The sequence below is a fragment of the Culex pipiens genome, chromosome 3, assembly GCF_016801865.2.
Source record: "Culex pipiens pallens isolate TS chromosome 3, TS_CPP_V2, whole genome shotgun sequence".
Taxonomy (NCBI): domain Eukaryota; kingdom Metazoa; phylum Arthropoda; class Insecta; order Diptera; family Culicidae; genus Culex; species Culex pipiens.
Window position 1 is genome coordinate 59131771 of NC_068939.1, and position 22628 is coordinate 59154398.

The following is a 22628-nucleotide window of genomic DNA, read 5'->3' on the forward strand; positions in this document are numbered from 1 at the left end:
ATCGTTGATTCTGGAGACACCGGACGTCGATCCAATGCGCACCTTGGGGACAGAATGGACAACCCTAATTCCTTCTGGAATTTGTTCATTGGACCATCCCCTACACACCTGTCTTTATTCCGAGTGAATCCATGTTGTCCCCAGACCTGTAGGAACGATTGAACGAAAAGCATAAAAATCCCATAGTAATTTACATGTAAACTTTGAACCGCTGGGGACAGGCCAATTCTCAACCAAAAGGGCTGATATTTGGCATGAGAGTCCCTATGGGTATGCTCTACTAGGGGAACCTCGGTTTGCCTGATTCTGAGAACTTTTTTGTTTGGATGAAACACCCTAATACATATAGACTCATAATCATTTTCTGAGCAAATGTCTGTGAGGATGTGTGTAGACATGATTTTTTTCCACGCGATTATCTCAGAACTGGCTGAATCGATTTTGGCCGGGTTAGTCTTATTCGGTCCGTTTTGCAGTCCCATATGACCCTATTAATAATAATGTAGTTTAGTGAAGTATTTAAAAACTTATGCTATGACAAAGATTTTTACAGACACAAAAAAGGTGAAAATTGCAAAAGTTCCGGCTGATGACGTAGGCTGGATCTTTCACCGCAGAGCTTTTTTGAGATGATTCTTCAAATTTCCAATAGGTGGCAGCAAAAAGCTCGTTAGCCTAAGCTTGTATGGCAGCACCGTAAGTATTGTATATATTGTATTCCATGTATTCATGGAAGGCACCAATCACTGAGGTGGTTAAGGTATAATTTTATTTATTTTTTTTTTTTGAAAGATTATTGAAAGAAATTTACGTCATACATTTTAAAATCCCACGATACAAAGAAAAATTATCTTATGTTTGGCATATCAAGGGCTCTGCCCTATTTCCATTAATTCAATTCAGTTTCATTATTTAAACAAATTTTTCAAACGAAAACATAAACTTTCTTGCTTACTTCCTACACAGACACACTCATTGTTGATTTTCGAATTCGGCCGAATTCTGCCGAAACAGAATAATTTTTTTTTCCGCAGAAAAATGCCAAACTTTGGCAAATTGGCTGTTGTTCTTGTCGAGAACTCGGCAAAATCACTCCATAAATCTCCGAAGCTCGCCATTTTTTTTTCTGCAGAACGATAAGTTGTTCTGTTTTCGGCAGAATTCTGCCGAAATTCGGCATAAAAATCTGAGTGTGTACTGGGCTATTTATCAATCGATTTCAGTTGTTTTCAGAAGCTGTAATTGAACTAAATAAAGTCAACATAAAATCAAATTTCAAGTAATTTTTTTGAAAATTCGGGACATCTGTTATAAAATGACCACAAATTGATTATATTTTTTTTATATTCGAATGAAACTTTAGTTATGCATTTTAAAAATCGAGATTAGCCATTTTTAATTCACCAGTTCTTCCGTACAAAAGGCTCCATACAATTTGGCAAGCAGGTCATACAGAAGAGACATGTGAGCAATTCTCTACCAAAACCGGAAATGGATTTTATTTGTATTTTTTTATTTGGCTCAAACTTTGTGGGGGCCTTCCCTATGACCAAATAAGCTATTTTGCGTCATTGGTTCACCCATACAAGTCTCCATACAATTTTGGCTGCTGTCCATACAAAAATTGTATGTAAATATTCAAACAACTGTAACTTATGAGTGAATTTTTTGATCAATTTGGTGTCTTCGGCAAAGTTGTAGGTATTGTTGAGGACTTTTGAGAAAAAATAGGTACACGGAAAAAAAAATTGCAGATTTTTAAATCAACTTTTTTTTTACTAAAACTCAATTTCCCAAAATACGTATTCGAGATTTTTTGATATGTTTTAGGGGACAAAAATCCGCAACTTTTGAGCCATAGAGAAACATGGTCAAAAAATCTGCCGCCAAGTTATAAATTTTTGAAAAAATATTGATTTTTGGAAAAAATCGAAGTTTTATGCAAAAACAAATTTGACATTATTTTTTAATGCAAAATTGAATTTGCAATCAAAAAGTACATTACAGATTTTTTGATAAAGGGCTCCATTTTCAAGATATAGCCACCGAAAGTTTGATTTTAGCGAAATATTTGAAGTTTTTCGATTTTTAAAAATGGTCACTATTTTTAAAAATCGAAAAACTAATAATATTCAATTTTTGGCCCTTTTAAAATGTTAGTCTTGATTTAAAAAAATTCAAAATATTTTTTTCAAAAAATACGAAAATTTTACGAATGTTTTATGTATTAACATTGAAAATCGGACCATTAGATGCTGAGATATCGTCATTAGAAAATGGTGGGTTGTTTTGGTGAGATTTAGAAAACTTCAATTTTCGTGTTTCTTTTTCTTAAAGCGGCTCTATCTCAGCAACCCGAGGTCCAATCTTCAATGTCTCTTAGACAATTTTATAGCAAATTTTCTGAACTATTCAAAAAAAATATTTTTAAAAATGGTCACTCATGGTCACTATTTTTAAAAATCGAAAAACTGCAAATATTTCGCTAAAATCGAACTTTCGGTGGCTATATCTTGAAAACGGAGCCCTTTATCAAAAAATCTGTAAAGTACTTTTTGATTGCAAATTCAATTTTGCATTAAAAAATAATGTCAAATTTGTTTTTGCATGAAATTTCAATTTTTTTCCAAAAATCACTATTTTTTCAAAAATGTATAACTCGGCGGCAGATTTTTTGACCATGTTTCTCTATAGCTCAAAAGTGCAAATTTTTGTCCCCTAAAACATATAAAAAAATCTCGAAAATCAAAAAATACGTATTTTGGGAAATTGAGGTTTTGTGAAAAAAAAGTTGATTAAAAAATCTGCAATTTTTTTTCCGTGTACCTATTTTTTTCTCAATAGTCCTCAACAATACCTACAACTTTGCCGAAGACACCAAATTGATCAGAAAATTCACTCAAAAGTTACAGCTGATTTAATATTAACATACCATTTTTGTATGGACAGCAGCCAAAATTGTATGGAGACTTGTATGGGTGAACCAATGACGCAAAATAGCTTATTTGGTCATAGGGAAGGCCCCCACAAAGTTTGAGCCAAATCAAAAAATACAAAAAATAAAAATGGTCGAAATCGGCCGATTTCGTAGAGAGTTGCACATATGTGAAAATTCGCAAATAAGTATTTTGATAAGGAACTTTCTGCTCGATTTGGTGTGTTGTGCTAAGTTATAAAAATACCGGCTTTAATTGGACTATTTGTCCACAAAAAACGAATTGAAGGGACTAAAATGCATATTTTGCGCTTAAGATAAATTATAAGAATTAAAAAAAAAATATTGGAAAAAATCATATGTTCAAAATAAATGCAAACTCCAATTTGCAATCGAAAATGACTTTACAATTTTTTTTATAAGGTACCCCGGTTTCAAGTCAAAGGCATTAAAAGATTATTTATTTGCCATTTTAAATTTACTTAATGACGGATAAGCGAAAATTAAAAAGTGTGCAAAAAATAGTTTTTCTTAATGTCATCTAATTATGATTACAATCAGTCCTCATTTGTCATTTCGCAATACTTCAGAAAATATCGGTTCAATTTTCAATGTGAAAATGAAGAAAACAAAACTTCAATGATATTTTCTGCTTTTTTATTTAAAAAATAATGCCGGTTTTTTGCATTTTGAAAGGTATTAAAAAACAAAACAAACAAATACAAAAAGTTCTCATTATTGGCCTCTTATGTCAAATATCAAGTTTACATGGAAAATGAATTTGGTTCTTGAATTGAAACAAAATTTGCGTAATCACATTACAAATTTTGAAATGAATACTTTGATATTGGTGAAAGTGGTATCCCACCAGTGCTATCGTGGAATTCCACCAATTCACATGAAATTAACACAAATCAAAGGTTATCGCCCAGAAACAGCAAATCAAATCAATCATGCCCATTATTCGATAGAGATCACCGCTAATAACTCTAGGTTACGCGATGGCCAAGCGTTAATTACCCTCGCCGCCAAAGCGATCCAATTGAGCGATGTGCGTTAATTAATTCCCATTTTCCCCATTTCCAGCTGGAGGCGGAATCTCGCACCGATTTCAACGCCTCGTCCCGGCTGTCGGAGCTGCAGCGCACCTCCCGGCTGGTGCAACAGTTGGAGCACGTCGAGGCCGAGTACGAGACCATCATTAGCAAGCTGCCCCGCGACTGCACCCAGGTCGAGCAGATGAAGGTTCACGGCGGTGAGGGTGAGGTCGAGGGGACGGGTCAGAGTGGCGAGAGTAACCTGTACCTGATTGCCCCCGTTGGTCAGCACCATCCGCTGATGACCCAGTGCGAAAACGAGTGGACCACGATCCAGCGGCGCCAGGACGGGTCGGTTGACTTTAATCGGTCCTGGGAGGATTACGCGAACGGGTTTGGGACGCCGGCCGGGGAGTTTTGGATCGGCAATGAGGCGTTGCACCATCTTACCAACGACAACTGCTCGACGCTTCGGATTGTGATGCAGGACATCTACGACAATACCTGGTTTGCGGATTACGAGGCGTTCCGGATTGGGACTCGGGAGGATGGCTTCCGGCTCGAGCTGGCCGGTTACAAGGGGAACGCGTCCGATGCCTTCGAGTACCAGAACCACATGCAGTTCTCCGCCATCGACGTTGACCGGGACATCTCGAACACCCACTGTGCCGGTAACTACGAGGGAGGCTGGTGGTTCTCCCACTGCCAGCATGCCAACCTGAACGGACGGTACAATCTGGGGCTTACGTGGTTCGATGCCTCCCGGAACGAGTGGATAGCGGTCAAGTCCAGCCACATGATGATTGCCCGACGAAGGTCGGACTGCCTGGCCGGGGAACACTTTGGTGCTGCCAGCAGTCAGTCGGCGGACAGTCCGGTGGGTGCGGAACCATTTTCCTCTGCCCCAACGGCGACGATATCCAAGTATGAGACCACCCTGTTGACCACATTATCGTCCGGTTCGGCCTCTCCTGCATCCTCCGAGTCGGGCTACGCCGGCGTCTAGGACTTTGATGGCTAAACGTTGGAATGTAAAATAGCCATAGAAGAGTATGTGCTTTGATTCTTCCCTTCGGTTTGTACATTCTTACCGTGTAGAGACGAGAAAGAACTAATGATTTTATCCGCAGGAACCACACGTGAATGTATGTTTGAGAGTGTGTGTAAGTGCATGTACAGAAGTAGGGATAGCATCATATCAGAGTAACGTTAGCCATGTCTAGCCCGAACAGCGGGAGAACCCTTCCGCTTGAGGTCAGCTTACCTCGTAGGTCAGCAATTAGCAGGAACACCCCCCCTCTCCAACCCCACAATTTGCCGGGACCAAACCGTTGGTTCTAATTGATTCCTGTTCCCTCGGCAGACTATGTTTGCAAAAACTAATCTCCTCTAAACGACACACACTCATGGATTAGTCGTCGGAAACAAACTTATGCGCAACATTAGGGGGTTGGTTGTCACCGTTCGTTTCATCCTCTAATGACGCATTACAACTGGATTGGCACACAACGTATACATATTTTAAACTGCCATCAAAACAGATTATAATGCCCCCCTCCCCGCTGACAGAAAAGGACGTAATCTCTTCTCTTTCATCCGTCAAAGCTGACAGAATTTGAGCTCGTTAGCTGATATGGCCACTACTGCCAGGGGGGCTTTTGTGTATTATTGGAATCTTAATAGTTTTTTTTTATTGAAAAGATAAAATTAAGCTAATTTTCTATTTATTTTTATCCAACATATATATTATCCAGTCAATCTATTTCCCACAATTCAACTATTGAAATGTTTAAATAATTTTGCAAATATGTCTCTGAGCAAAATTGATTGAGAAAAACAACAAAGTCATTTTTCTGAATGATGGACAAATTTTTACCATTTTTTGATTGATTTTAATAAACCAAAGTTGTTTTTATTATGTATAAAATGTGTCTTATTCAATTTCATGCTCTTGAACTCATCATTCCTTCCAATAAAACAAATCTAAAAAAACAACCTTGACTTTTCCAAGTGTTTGTCAAATTACAAAAGGTTCTATTTTGCCCCCAAACACCCAACAGCATCAGAAAAGGCAGCAAAAAATAAAGCCCAAGGAGGGGCAGGGGGATTTATTTGGGTTGATTACCTTTTTATGGCTATTTTATCCTTGTTTCCAAAATTTACCGAGGAAATTTCGGCCACCCAACAAGGAGAAGGACGTTGACGATCCGACGGGCTCCGCTGTTGTTGTGCGTAGGTGCTTTTAATGGTACGACCGTCTGTTTCCTACCCCCCGGAATTCAGGAGTGAGCGTTGATGAAGTTGTAATTTGTGCTACTCAGCCAAGACAAACGAGGGAGGCACGCACACATATGAGGGAGAAAAACAGTGTTTGTACAATGTAATGACTCGGAAAAAATAATTTTATTTCTCAATTAAGCTTATTTTATATTTATGTTCTCGAGCTAGTCTTATTACAAAAATATCTTGAAATTCAAAATTATTTTGACAATATCAAGCCCGTTGATAACTCTAATAAACAACTAATAAAACAGTCAATAAGTCTCAATTGCTGCGCAAAGGTGAGTTTTCCAAAACTCCACACACAGGAAATATAATGTTTTAAAATATCACAACCAATACCAAAGAACGTTACATCAGCATCAACAGGTCAAACCAGATTTTTTTCCAAAAAAAGAAACTTCGTTTACTGCTTGTGCATGTTGTGTAAAAAATTGGATATAACACATATAAGAAAATACAACTGAAGGACTGAATTATATCTTTATGTAAACCACAGGAAAAAAATATCTGTCTGAATGGTAGTACGTGCATCCACATATCAAAAGACGTTGCATTCCAAGCTGTAAATACGAATCAATAATATAAAAACATTCTTTCAATGCAAATGATGCGATGAAACTGGTTTAAGTATACTTGACAAACTATAAGTTGGTGAAATAACAAATCAAAATGCACTAAGGATTTCGTTGAAATTGGTCATATTTAATTTAGTTTAAAAAATCTCCGGAAGAGGTTATCATTTTGAGCGTAATTTCAGTAATCTAATTTAAGAAACGCGCCGTAGAAACTATAAAACGAAAATACATATAAAAAGCTATAAACTACCCGTAGATAGTCCGGAAGACTCTCAACTCTCAGTCATGATTTTGTAAATAGTTTTAAGTATTCCTCAGCCTGTACGTTTAGAGATATCGTCAGTTGTGTGCTATCTTGTGACAACGACCATTTAGTACTTTTCGAGAAAATCGATTTTTAAAGTTTGTTGGTAAATAATTTCAAAATTATGAATGATAGTGCCAAAATTTTTGAAGCAATCGGTTCGTATACTATCGCTTAACAAACGCTCCAAGTTTCAACTAATTTGGTTACACCAGTTAAGAGATACAGTAAATAATGTAAACAAAAATCTGAAAAGCACGTGTCACAAGTGTGTTTCGAAAGTAAAATTGTACTACGTGTCACAAGTGTGCACAGAATTCCCATACAAACTAAAATAGGCTTAAATCAATAGTTTAACCGACTTAATCAGTATATTTTCAAAAACAAAAGGTTGCATTGCCTTTAGAAAGTATGTGTGTACATAAATTTGTGAAAAACAAGAAAAATTTTCCACATTTTCCAACAACATGTATGACGTGTCACAAGTGTGCACGATCATTTTGATGATAAACTGGTCTATGTCACAAGTGTGTATTGCGATATCCGGGAAACGGAAGCGAGTTTCCAAAATCGGGTTAAAGCATCTTGTAGTGTTTGTTAAGTATAGCAAAACGTCATCATTAACTCATTTTCGACCAAAATGGTCTATGTCACAAGATAGCACACAGCTGACGATATAGCAAAATCGCGAGTCAATCTGTACGAAAGGAGGAATTTAGTTGGTAACTTGAAGTGAAACAAATGAAGCGAGAATTTATCCACACAGAGATTTAGAGATTGGTTCCACAAACCGTGTTTGACGATTGAATAAGTTTTAATGAAATGATAAAATGCTGTAACAATAAATTATATTTAAATTTTATAAAAAAATAAGCGTGTTTCGTTTTAATTGAAAGAAATTCCCTGATGTTCACATGCTTATCTCTCTTATATTTTGATATCCTTTATTTGAATGAGATCCTGGTGCTAAAACGCAAAGAGCTAAGATGTGTGTTGAACGGCTTTACCAAACTACTTTAATTGCGTTATGCCTCCTTATTAGTTTTTTTTTTATAATTTTTACTAAGAATTATATGTCAGCGATTCAAAATTTAAGAAAAAGGACTTATTTACTTAAAAATATCAAATCGATTAATACAAATCATTCAACCTTGTCTGTGGAAATGTTGATCACAACATTGATTTTCTCAGCATTGGCTGAACGATTTTTTTTCCGGATGTAGTCTCCTCAGTTCAGTTTTGGGGCCCACAGCTTAGTATTGAAAAAGTTTCATTTAGTTGTGAAGTCATGGTTAAAAAAACTAATTAAACGACTACAAAAAGGGTTATTTTTTTCCAGAAGACAAAAAATGACGTCTTTTGAGTTATGAAAAAGTTGGTCAAAATAAATTTGGCAGTGTTGCCATCAATTTGTAGTTGCAGATCGATATCGAAATTTTGGTAAAGTCCTTTTCAATTTCAAGTTTGATTGTACAATTTGTTCGACTTAATTCGTTTGAGCACAATGACTTTTTTCTAAACTGGCAGCACTGCAAAATAAATGTTTGTGTTCCATACTCAAAAAGATACACTTTTTATGTGAGAGGGTATTTTTAGTATTTTAAGTCTTTAGGACGATGCTAAAAATTTTCAAAGTTGTTGTCCCTCAAACATGTCAAAAATGGTTACAAACTCTGGGAAATTCATTCAAAATAATTTTCAGCTGTTTTTAATTAAATTTCATTAAAATTTAGATTTTTCTTGAAAAAAGAAGTGTGTCCCCTGATTTTTCAGGGTGAAGGTGGGGAGGCAATGACTTTTGAAAAATATTTTAAAAACAGCCTTATAGGCTTAAAGCCTTATTCATTATTATCACTTCAGAGTTGATGATGCAGTTGGTTTAAAATCATATGCACCATAAGAAAAAAAAACTTAAAATTTCCAAAACCGGAGGAAATCCAGTCATCCATGTTGCATACTATTGATAGGACGATAGCCAGCAATCCGTAGAGGTCAGCAATGGATTTGAGTTTAATAGGAGTTTTTTTTTTTCTTTTCAAAATACTTGCTATTTTTAAATATGGGACACTTGTTCGAATATGGGCCTTACGTTCATTCTAGCATTCAAGGAAAATTGGCAGTCCAGAGAACCGTTTCTTATCACTATTTTTAATGATAAAAATTTAATCGACGAGTCGACGTTATGTCGCGGATCAACTATGGTTCTTTCGTCACACAAGATGCTTTCTGTCAAGAAAGGCAGAGATTTGATTTTTTTTAAACAAATTTAAACATCAATTTGAAACTTTTTGTTCATGTACAGTGTCATTAAGCATTTATGTAAACTTATAGTGAAATAATGTAATCTTAATTTAATTTTAGAAACCAATTGTTGAGATAATACCTTGCAAAAAAAAACTAAATATATAAAAACTGAGCAAGCAAGCCCTCATATTTAAGTCGCCGATGTTATGGAAACCCTTCATCACTCTGAAAAAAAAAATCTGGTTTAAAAATCTTGGCCAACGTTTCTAAAGGGTGAAGAGATTTTTTTGGCATTTTAGCAAGGAAGGGCTAACAGTACATTGTGCTTTTATTTCAATTGAAATCGATAAAGTATTTTTAATTAACAATTAACAAAAAATATCTGCTACTTCCTAATAATTTCAATAAAAAATACAATGAATACTTTCTGATCATCCAAAAAAAAATCCGCAAATATCGTTAGCGCCGATAAAACAACTAAACCACCATGATTCCGAGCTGTAAATCTCCCAGATAATTCCCGCATGATAAAATGCCATTACCCGTCGACTCCGACATTCCATCCAGGGAGATGCTCTTGCCAAAGTGATTGCCCTTTATTGAATTACGCGTCAATCCGTCCCAAAATCGAATGTACCATCAGATTGTCGGTACGTACAACAGCTATTGGAAAATCCACCAATGTGCATTTTCCCACTTTCGTACGACGAAGCCAAGACAGCCCTCTTGTTCTTCAATGAAGTGCTATGGATGGTGCGGCAGGGTTGCCGATGGATTCCTCCCACGTAAGAAAACCCCGGCCAAACTAAACTAGGTTACGGTTGGGGCAAATAAAACCGAACCAAAATGTAATAATAAATGCCAATTTATTTCGCCACAAAAATTGCGTTATGGAGACCCCACTTCAGTGGCGTCCTTTTTTTCTTTTTTAGCTTTCCCAGTAGCAGAGGATTACTCTGGCGGCCAGACAAATTATGGGCTAAATTTGGCGGATTAACCCGCAGCCACAGCGGAAGAAGGTGCCTCCCACGGGGTTGCCGTTTTCTGGAGCTGACGGGCGATGTATCATCTCGAGTGGCCTTGGAGGGTAAACAGCCATGGCATGTGGTGGGCCAAGGATCGGTCACTTCAAGTTATTTTCGGCATTTTTGTTTTAAAGTGGCCTCAAGAGGCCTGACCTTAAGTTTTCGGTAGGCTGCGAGTGTTCTCATTTTTTTTGAAACCCCTCTAAAAAGTAAGCATCCATCAAATGAATATGGTCCCTTCCACAGCGTTGACTTTTCTCTTTATATGGTCAATTTCGAACTGAATTTTTAGGGTAAGCTAATTCGTTCCAAAAAGAAAGCCGGATTCATGAAAATAGATGAACAAAATACCTGGACTTACTAAGGCTATAATTCTGCTCTAAAAATGAACCTTTCACAGAATCCTTGTGAACCAACCTTCATGTATCGACTCAGAATCGAAAACTGAACAAATGTCTGTCTGTGTGTATGGATGATGTCACTGTTACATACAATCCAAAAATTGCATACAAAATGTGAGAGTAGCAAACAGCACTAATTCTCTAAACAAACTTTAGAGAAAAACCATTCGGCTCAGTCTAACAATTTTTGAAAAATTCAAAGTGCACGTGTTTTTTGGATGCCCCAAATTTTATGCTTCCCCTCGAGTTGAGCCTGCGCAGAAACTGTTTTTTTTGGTGTAATCAAAAGACATTTTAAAAGAGTTCAAAAGTTTGATGATCTGGCAACACTGTATCTGCTTATAACCACTTAAGTCAGGAGTGCTCAAAGTTTTTGGAGGCCGGGCCAAATTTGAAGCTCAAATGAGCTTGCGGGCCAAATTTACAAAATAAGGTTATTAAAAAAATCAAATTACTTTATTTTAATTTAAAAGATTTAATTTCTGTTATTTAAAAAAAATCAATTCAAAATAATAGAAACCACAGAATACAGGTTATCTATCGGTATTGTTGATTCTATTGTTTCAGGTATTTGAAAAAAAGTTTTTAGCTGAATGTACTTGTGTTTCAAAAAAAAAAAAAATTTTGATTCTATATTTCGAAAATGGTGACATTACGTGTTGGACATTTTTTCTAAAGGCGTAATTTTATCCATAAGTTAAGTGTGGCTAATAGGGTACGTACGGATTTTGAAAAGTTCTCAGATCAAGTTCTGGTGTGGTTTCCCTTGTAGGGCATACCCGTAGGAACTCTCACGCCAAATTTCAGCTCATTTGGTTGAAAACTGGCTTTTCTCAAGCAGGTTCAAGTTTACATGGAAATTACTATGGGAAATTTTGAATTTTCGTTCATTCGCTCCTACAGGTCTGGGGAAAACATGTAGAAACTTCTAGGATGGCCAGGAATGAGCGGAATCGCCTGGAGAACACCTTTCCTTAAGAGACTAGGTCGATTCGTTCAACCCCCATCGAGCTCAACGGCAATACATCCGGGGTTTTCGGAACCAACGGGTTTCCCCAGAAAAGCATCAAATTTTCCTTAGCATGCTATGAATGCTTGATGAACACCGCGACGCCACATGTCAAACAGCTACCACGTGGACTAGCATCGCCTATAAAAAATTACTTTTTATTACTTTTTGAACTATACAACTATTATTTATGTTGATCCTGATACTATTTAGCTGTATTCTACACCTCCAAATAAGAAAAAAAAACTGTTGTGGTGCAAATAGAGCGTCCAAATTCCCGTCCCGGGAAAAAATTCCTGGGATTTCCCGAAAAATAATATTTCCCGTTTCCCGGGAAATTTGTAAATTTCCCGGGAATTCCCGAAATTCAAGCGGAAGTATACATTTTCCCTACTTTTTGGTCCCAATTTTTTGAAAATTTATTTAAAAAAAATGAAAGAACCTAACTTAATTTTATTCATTTTAATCTACTGTGCATATTGAACTAATAAGAAAAAATCAGGTTCATTTCAGGCGTATTTCGGGAACCATTGAGTTGAAGTTACCGTTCCAACTTTTCTGGAGCCTTGAGCGTTGGAATGTTAATAACGGGGGAGGGTGGGTTGATCGACGAAAGCTTTGTAAAATATTTTCAACAAACTTGTTCCTCCACCCAGAACTGGGCATCGGCATACGAGAGGATAAAGAGCACGGTTCGATAGTAAAATGGTACTGTTTGTGGACGGAGAGGATAAATCCCGAAATTACCGAGAGTACTTTACTCATGGTTCATTATCCAAAAAAGTTCATCTATCCAAAAAAAAAAAGTATCGGTACCGAGACTCGAACCCAAGACCTTTAGCTTATTGAACCGTGCCTTTGCCGTATGGGCCACCATGGTTCGATGACTAAGTGGCGGTAATTTGTCCATATAAGCCACTCAATAGGATGAACTCTTTTAATGAACGAATGAACACGCGAGAGGTCTTTACTCAAGCAAAATAGTATTTTCCTCACGTTTCTTTTCGGGAGGACTATCCCCTCGGTCTTTAACTTTGGGTGTCCGATTTCCACATTTTGTCTGCCTGAATCAGTTGGTAGTCAATCAGATTCGTTATCTAACTGTAATGAGTTCGAATCCCGAAGGAAGTGCAATGTAAGTTTGAGGGTCAGTTCATAAAAGGGTCATTATGACTTGCAAATTAATAAAGAAAACTTATATTTTTGCAACTATTACAGAATTCTACCTAAGTCAAACTTGAACGTTTTTTCAATATTTCTAAAAATGTTTAATGAAAGTTTTGACAATATTTACTAGTTTCACTCACATTGAAACATGTGAAATTGTTTTAATTTAAATTTTTTTTTTACAAATTATTTTTATTCTGAAGTGGGGATCAAAATATTGATAAATCATAAGTTTTTTTTCATTAACAAAAAATAAAAAATAAACATTAGCATATAAAAGTTCAAAGTAAACCTTAATTTTGAAAAAGTATAAAATCACTTTACAAGTGGTCAACGGGCCATTTTACATGATCTTTCAAAATGGGTCCGCGGGCCACAAAATATCACCTCGTGGGCCACGTATGCCCGCGGGCCATACTTTGGTCACCCCTGACTTAAGTGATATTTATGTACTTTTTTGAAGGATCTCACTTATTTCTATGAAAACTATGTCCGGATCTCACTTATCTGTGGGATCGTTAGATAGCTTATCTAAAAATCTTCCAAACAATTTTAACATTTTGAAGATCTGGCAACCCTGTCTCATGTTTAACTACTTAAGTAATATTCATAATTTTTTTTTGGCCGAATCTTTTTGGTTTAGTTGGTTCCGTTTGATGTTAGATGTCATTTATTTCCTGACCTTTTATGTGACCCATGTTTAGTTAGGAATGAGGAAGGCAACAAGCACAAAGGTTTAAGTTAGTTTTTCTTCCATCTTTGAAAAACTATCATTGCTTTTTGGGATATTATTACTAAAGTTAAATTCATCAAGCTTTTAAAGGCATGTTGTTGTTAAATATTCTTACATCCAGAATAATCTTCCAATACACCCCTGGAAAGGTATTTGACCAGTTTTGAAAACGGCAACATCCCACCTGATTTCACCAAGTTTGCGTAGCTAACATCTTTTCGAGCCATTTTTCAAATACAACCAACTTCCCGAATCGTTGTGGGTGTAAAAAGCTTTGGCAAAAAATGAATCCATGTTTATTTTGCAAACCAACGAGGTGCTGATGGAAGCCAGAGCAAGTGGCTCGAGATGGAGCTTGAAATAATTTGATACAATTTTGTGAAGTGGGTAAAAGTTTGCGCTATCTTTACGATATTGAAAACGTCGTCTTCAGGAGCCTGATCCAGCGTTAATCCTCGATGACGAAGGAAAGTCGGGGAATTTCTCCTCCTGAAGGACAGCGTCACGTCAGCGCACGATTGCCTCGAAAATTGTTTATGACAAAAACAGTTGAAAGGTTGGCTCACCGAGTTCAACGTGATTGACACCCGCTCAGAATCTTATCGTAGTTTTGGGAATGAGGCTGTCGAGAGGACTGCTTGGGGTCAAACCCTTTTTTGAGGCAAAATTTTAAAATGATGATACATGTTCACTGTCCGTCAATGTCTGGTAAAGTTGGTGGATGACTGAAGGTTGGAAACTCCGAAAATATTTCATTTCAGGAATAATCATTCAGGTTTGCATTGACAAAAAATTGGTCACAATTTCATCTTAAATCATCTTGAAAACATAAAAATATCATTGAAAACTGATTACAAAAATTGAGATTTGGATAAATCGGCAAACAAAATTATAGAGAAAAAAGATAATAGCAGAAAACACAGCAATTCTAACTTACTAAATATTAAAAATAAAACATTCAGAAACGGAACAGAAGAATCTTATCAATCTAATCTCCCCGATTTCTTATGATATTCTACACAGCAAAAAAAAAATATTTCTGGAATGTTGAAAATTTGATAGGTTGAATATTAAAGTAATATTACCTTAAAAATGGGTTAAAAATATGAAACTTATGAATATTCTCCAGAAACTGATGATAATTCATCATTTTCTGATGTAAGATTACACATTTTTTTTTTTTGCCACAAAATCTGTCTCCATTTCCTGATAAATATTACCATCATTTTTTTCTGTTTATACGTTAAACAACTCCAAGGCACTTCTCAATATATTCACACCACATTTACTGCCGTCCAAATAACCAAATTCAATTCCAAATAACCATACCATTTACCATCCCATCACAGGAAAAAGAATCCTAACTCCCACCAAACAAAACAAAATCTTGGCAGCCCCGAATACCTTCGGCCAAAGATTGTGTTTGATTATTCATGAAATCTTATCAACAGAAACGGGCCTGGCCGGAAATGAAATCGTGAAGCGATAAATTTCGAAAGGTCGATTTTCCCCCAGAATTGGCCGCCGCTTTCGGCACATTTTGGCGGAGTTTGAAGCAGCTGGTCAAGTCGGAAAACCAAACGAACCTAAAAAAGTAGTATTACGAGCGAGTAAGTTACATTGTCCTGCTGAATATTTAAAGTGGGATTTACGATTTCTACCGGCTTTTCATCTGCGAAGGGGTCGAATCTAGCAAGCTCTTTTGTTCGCCATCCAATATTGAAGAAATGGAGATGCAAATGAAGCCGTTGATAGCTCGGGTCGTTTGATTGAATTTAGTCCTTTAGTGGGGCTGAGATTGTGCATATTGCAAAGGTGTAGAGGTCTTTATGTTCAATTCTCTGCTTTCTTTTTTCTAGGCGACAACAACACCTAATTGAAAGCATCTCAGCTTTTTCGAAAAGTATTCCTATTTTTGTGGATCCACAACTTATGAAATTCTCGATGTAAAACCACCCTATAAAGCTAAACTCTCTCCAGCAGAACGTCCCCGAAATTCTTCCGACCCCTAATAAATTGATCATTCCACTGCTGCTGGCCCTCCCCAGTGGACGTCACAAACCGGGCAGGACATGACCGAACCGCCGCAGTGACTTTTCACACCCCAAATGGCAAACGCAAACGGAACTAGGGAGGGAACCCAACTGGTTAGTGGTTCTTCACACCCTGGAGCGGAAAATTGTTATCGAAACGAACATATCGCACACGGCGGTGGTCTGCAGCACCATCTGGCAGGTCAATCGAAAGGTCCTCCAGGCCATGGCCGCAGAAGGATCCAAACGGTTCGTGTTTTTTTGCACTCTGCCACATTTTTTCCTCCAGGTTTTTTTTATTCCTGTGTGGATACACTGATTCAAATTTGTTCTGCAAAAGACGCCACAGGAGAGGATGTGTACCGCATCGAGCGTTGGACCTTCTGCTGCTATGTGGACTTGGCTATAGCCAAATTCTGGGGGGACCATCCTTTGGCACAAGTATCGAAGATGGCTATATCACACACCACGGATATCCCTAAACTAGTTGAGCCGAGCCGAATATCAGCACTGCTGGTTGGTTGGAGCATATTCTGGTTCTGGATCGCCAAGGTTATGGATGGTTCCATAGCATGTGGTGACCGGAAGCTGGAAAAGAGTACAGTCTTCCGTTTTGTTGAATATGCATCGAAAATGGAATTATCAACCGAGCGAAAATGATTGCGGACATCGAATATGGCGGTAAATTATTGGTTTGCAAAGACACCATAGGTTTGGGTGAGTACCTTGGTTGGCGAAACGACTTTATAATTCTTTTAAAAATATAACTATGTAAACACACATAACATTTTGGTAATCAATATAGATATTCAACAAAAACCGAAAAAAACACAGTGCATTACTGGCACTATTCACAGCAAAAAAGTAGTAATCCAACTGCGGGCTGGGTGTAAAATAAATTTTGCATTATTTTATGAAATTTTATGCAATATTAAACTCTGAAATATGTAGCCCATCAGTATGGGAAATTTAATTGACCGAAATGTCAAGCTCATATATGCGTTTATCCTGCGGGCTAAGGCGCCAGTGTAACTCTTGCGAATCTGACAAATTGCTGTAAGTGTGACATCTGGCCAAAGGGATGTCAAGTCAGAGCGCGTTTGACACACGTACATCCAAAGTAGCAAGTAAAACATCGCTTTTTATTTTTTTGTTGAACAATTGCTCCATCGCATCTAGCTTTATACGATAATTATTGAACAATTGACCAAATTTTATTACACTTGGCTGACATTTTGATCAAAAACCATTGTTCAACATGGTTGTGTAACACAAATGCCAAATCTGGCAACATGATGTTTCATTTCAGTTTGCTAAACATTGTAACATTGTAGATTTGACCTTTGGCTTCGGCTGGGATTTCTCATAAACAATTTTTTTTGTAGTTCGTGTTCGTGTTTCAAAACCGAGCAAGAACTTGTAGACGAAACAAGCACAGATAGTTCTAAAAATAAAAACAGCTAATGTTCAAAGAAGTTTTGGCAAACTGAGCTCTATGCAGGAATTACATGCACTTGCAAAATTAACTTAAACCACGCACACTTTTTTACGGTTTTCATCTCACTTTTCAAAAACTATATTAAAAATCTAAATTAGAACAAATAAAAATGTTTTAAATTTCCTCGGGAACTATCCATTCAATATAGAATATCGTGAAAATTAAACAGGACTCTGAAAATTCTGTAATTTTCTCCTACTGTGATTTTAAAAATCAATAATACTATTCATTTAAGCTTGAATAAACCAAGCTTGATTCCTAAAATTTCTTTGAAATTATGCCTTTAAAATAAAAAAACTAACTTAATCCACCTATGTGGTTGATGCCTTCCTCACTCCTTACTTAAAAGAAAAAATCTTAAAGGTCTTTAGAATGTTAGACTCGTGGGGAAGGTCTTTCGATTACCTACCCAACGATGGGTCAAAAGACGGATCCGGACATAGTAAACATACATTTAAGTGAGATCCAGCTTCAAAAAAGTACATAAATATCACTTAAGTGGTCATAACTTGAAAAAGGGTTGCCAGAACATCAATGTTTTGGACTAGTTGGAAAGTTCTTTCAATTACCTATCCAACGATATGTAACATGGTGATATTTGGTACGGTTCAAGGTCATTCATCTTGCATCCGGATTTATTCGAAAACACATTTGTATGCATAACTTTTAAACTACTTATCGAAACTTACATTTTTTTGAAACTCGATCTATGGGACCCTAAACTTAGTCAAATGTGACCGGTTTGGTCTAAATCGGTTCAGCCAGTGCTGAGAAAACTGAGTGACAATTTTGGTAACACACAGACACACATACACACAGGCACACAGACACACAGATATACAGGTATACAGGTTTACGAGCTTTATGTTTAATTTATAGAGTAGGATTGTAGCCTAACTTTAGTGAGGAAGACAAAAAAGTTTTTACCGCGAATAGAAATATTACTAAATTTATATAGTTTCCTAAGAAAAACTGTTATTGATTTATATATTGACTCAGGGAAGTACTTTTCTACTGAATGTTACTTCTAAATGATTTCTAAAAATAAATCAATTAAATTTAAAAAAAATCTGTGCAGTCCTTAAAAAAATATCACAGTTTACTTGCTAAGTCAACTTAAACAAGTTTTGGTTGAAAAAGCCAAAATTTATTAAAATCAAAAAGAAATTGGTAAGAGGATAACTGCAATCAAATGATTAATAATATTTATCATGCTTGTGGTAAGTTGATGATTCCGAAAATATGTTTTTACTGATTTTTGTTAAAATCACATAAGTATTCAGCAGCATTCACTTCTCAGTAAATCAGGTAATAACTTTTTGTTAATGTATGCTTCTTCAACAATTCTTCAAATGTTTCATATCACGGTTTTCAATTTAATACTAATAAATTTTATTTAATAAGCCTTTATGGATGAAATATTTATTATGTTGTTATTTCAAAGAAATAATTTGAAAAAAAAGGATAAAATTTCAAAAAAAATCATAAAATGAATTGTCCGCGAAATCGTGAAATTCACGATTCCTATAGATAAGACTAGAAATGATTTCCTTTCGTATTTTGTCTCAAAACTTAATTGCAACTGATTGAGGAGCGGCCGTGGCTGACTGGTTACGGTGTTCGCTTTGTAAGTGAATGGTCCTGGGTTCGATTCCCATCTGCTCCAAACGAGAAAGTATAGGAATTATAAATCTTGAAACTCTGAACATGAACGAAAAATCAAACTCGCTCGAGTCGGGGTTCGATCCCCCGTCCTTTGGATTGGTAAGCAAAAATGCTAACCACTAGGCCAACACGGCTTGGTGAGCTATGACTGGAATTAGGAATGCTGTTACTATCAACTATATACGCGCTGGGTCCTTGTCCATTTGACAAGGGTTCGGAAGTTCTAAATAACGTTTGAACCCGAGTGGTGCAAACGTTCTTCAGGGCGGGGCTTGTCGATAAAGCTGAAGTACCTCGCGCTCGGCTAGCCAGCGTAGAAATGGGTCACCGAAGCTTGGCAGAGCTAACACCTTCCAAATGCCTATGCGAGTTATTTGCATGTATAGAATGTAGATCATAAAATACATGGAAACAACTCAATTTGTAAGAAGTGACCACGTGGTCCCGTTTGGTTGGTTGCACACACACACACACACACACACACACACACACACACAACTTAATTGCAACTGATTACAACCAATAAATTTTGCAGATTCATAAATGGTTCGCTCTGCCATATTTCAAGAGCTAAGAATGCTCCTTCCTTTTCACAAAGTACAGCAACTTATAAATCAAATCTTGTTTTGATCTCTCTCATTTGACGCTTCCGAAAGTAAACCTTTTCACCCCTTTTTACGGAAAAATAAGATTGCTATCATTTCACGCGGGGAAAACTTTTCTTTGTTCGCTCCAAATAATGAATGTGTTTGCACTCGAAAGAGTAGCCTTTTCCAACCCCCTCCAATTCTAACTGCTAGTATTTTATCGCTCGAATTTTTTTGTCTGCGTCCCCTGCGGTAATTAGTTTTAAGCTACCAGCAGCTCTCACCTTGTTACAAACGTTACCTTTGCTGGCTGCCGTCGTTGACCATTTGGCCACTTTCGCTGGCGCTCGTTGTCGAAATGATTAAAGTATTTCCGCTGCCATTCTTTCGACGAAAAACGGCACACAAAAGCAACTTTTTTTCTCTTCTTCTGCTACATTTTTTGTGCGCTTTTCATTCTGTGAAAAACAAACTTCAGTAATAACATGGCGCAAAATTCATGACACAGGAAAATTTTCTCGTTAGTGGAAATGGTGTTATTTTTTCTTTTTTGGGTTTACTTTTCACTCTCACAGCATCCGGGATGGGGGAGTGGGTGGTGCAAAAAGATCTCAACCTCCGCCCCCTCAAGAGGCAGACTGAGCTGGGAAATGAAGACGTCGCCCGCTGTAATCCGAGACCAGGCCGAGCGACAAAATTGACTCCATTTAACATATGGCTCGTTCTCGCTGGAAATTCCTCGGGAAAATTTATGCTCTCTTACGTAAGCGGGGGAAAAGTTTTTCTTTGAAGACTTCTGTTTTCTAAATTCTTAAGGTACCACACCGTATGTGACGAGAGCCGTTGTTTTCCGACTTGGCAAACAAAAAGTTTCCAGGCCTAAGTTGCAAAAAAAACAACTTGCTAAACTAAACATCGTTGTTATTTGTTTGCTTTTCTCATTTTCATCGAAGACATCGAAAAGTACTTTGGATCTTTCATTGAGCTATCCCATCTAATTGAGTCAATTGACTGCGACACGCAAAACTAGTCAAAACTGACACAGAACGTAAAATTTAGATCCAAACGTACGATGGGATGTCACCGATGTCACGGATCAGGTCTCTGGTGTCATGACGAATTAATGCGATGGAATTTTGCCGTGTTTCCAGTACATTTCGCTGAAAAGTGGAAGTCCGGAATGGTCGACGACGATGACGCTGTCAACTCCACTTAGAGCTTCAGCTGATGACGGGTGCTGTAACAGCATGTCATATTTCCCGACATTTTTGAACAGACAGCACGGTTGTAATGTGTATTTTTATTTTTCACTGGAACATTAGTATTGCTCTTTCAAGAACTAATTTCAGACCAGTTTTGACGAGTAAAACGAATACTTGTTTGAATCCTAGTTTCACTTTCAGAGTAAAGTGAACATGATAATCTCTTACTCGTAAAGGAGAACAATGTAGATATTTCCCTGGAATTTCATTTCCCGCAGCTCTATCAATCATTTTATTTGAGAGAAAATTTTCCTGGAACTCAGAGAAGAACTTTGCTGCAAAGAAGTGATCTCCACAGCAGTTTTATTGGAAAAAGTTGTCAAGTTCTAATAAATCCAAAAGTAAGAGAATGTCAATTCTGGAAATAGCACAACCTTATAACTTGTACCAAAAGTTGCGAGTTTCAATTACGAAATGATTACCGATTTCTTTTAAAAAGTAGATTTTTCTCTCGTTTTCGTATTTTTTTTTATGATTTTGCGCACGGTGCGTCGATAAACCCAGTTTTAATTTAAAAAAAATCGTACCTCAAAATTCTTTTGAAGAAACTCCACCATTTTAAAATGGAATATTGTAAAACAAGGTGACACTGATAGCCCGGGTGACTTTGAGAGGTTTAAGATTTTCACGCAAAATGAAGAGTACAAGTTAAAAATGAACGGGATGGTATGGAATCATGCTGTCCGTGGTAGAGAAGTGCTAAAAAATAAGTACTTAGAACTTTGCAGGTTTAAAAAGAAAGTCAACTTTAATTAAGAAAATATAATGATGGAAACTATAATTTTAATATTCTCAAAGTGCATTTTTCGATTTTTTGTACAAGTTTCCACCAGGAAAAGATAATTAAGTATCAATATCTAAAAATTCAGTATGTAAACAAAAAAAATTATGAGTTTTTGAAACACAATTCGAAAAAATCATCAAATTTATAGCACAAATTTTATGTAAACTGTAAAAACCTTTGATTCATGCTTCGAATTCAGTATAAAGTGCAATATGCATTGATATTTGTATAAACAAAACTACAGTCCAGAATCGATTATCCGAAGGCCTCGGTAAAATTTTACTTCGAATAATCGAATCACGAAGTTAGTATGTTTTTCGTTGTCTGTGTATTTTTTTGATTGTCCAACTTTTTTATGACCTCAAAACTACTCTAAAGTGAATATGAATTTTTAAATCCAAGCAGGCAGCAAAAAAAGCTGAATATATTGAAAAAAAATGAATTTGATGGTAAAAGTAAGAAAATATGGATACGGATACGAAAACTTAACGGAAAAAAAAAAATCGGATAATCGAGGCTTCGGTTAATCGAGTCTGGACTGTAGTTACAACAAATTTTAGTCTAAATATTGACATTTCAACAATTTCACCTAAAATTTATATATATTTTGCTAAAATGCTTATAAACTTAGTGAACCAAATAATGACAATGATTTTTTTTTATTTCATAAAAACTGTAGCACCTTAGTGATGATCATTTGGCGTTAAAGTAAAATGTCAACACTTAAAATCCGATTTTAACAAGAAAAAGTGTGACTATCAAAGTCACCCCGAAAATCAAAATAAGAATTTTAAACGCAGCTTTATTTAAACAATGTTGAAAAACTGTTTTTCTAAAAATAGTATATGAACCTTGCGACAAACCATTCCAGTTATCATATATTCAAATAAAAACTTTTTAACTCTTCAATATGAGGCAAGATTTTCGAAATATCCATTTTTTTTTCTATAAAATTTCAGCTAATCACATTTTATTTGCATTCAAGAGAGCCAAAATCGGATGAAGTGAGCCGAAATTATATATTTTTTTTAAAATGTGGTGACAATTTTTTGAGCCCACCTAACACGGTTTAGGTCACTCTATCGG

The 22628-nt window shown here is 36.4% G+C and overlaps 1 protein-coding gene across 1 annotated transcript in view; it reads left to right on the plus strand.

Annotated features, from left to right (window-relative positions):
* LOC120417620 (protein scabrous) overlaps positions 1-8007 on the plus strand; it is a 93517-nt gene extending 85510 nt beyond the window's left edge. The window contains exon 4 of the mRNA XM_039579734.2: positions 4022-8007. Coding sequence (XP_039435668.1) covers positions 4022-4978 — 957 coding nt within the window. The 3' untranslated portion in view covers positions 4979-8007. The remainder of the gene's footprint in view (positions 1-4021) is intronic.
* Positions 8008-22628: the final 14621 nt, after the last annotated feature.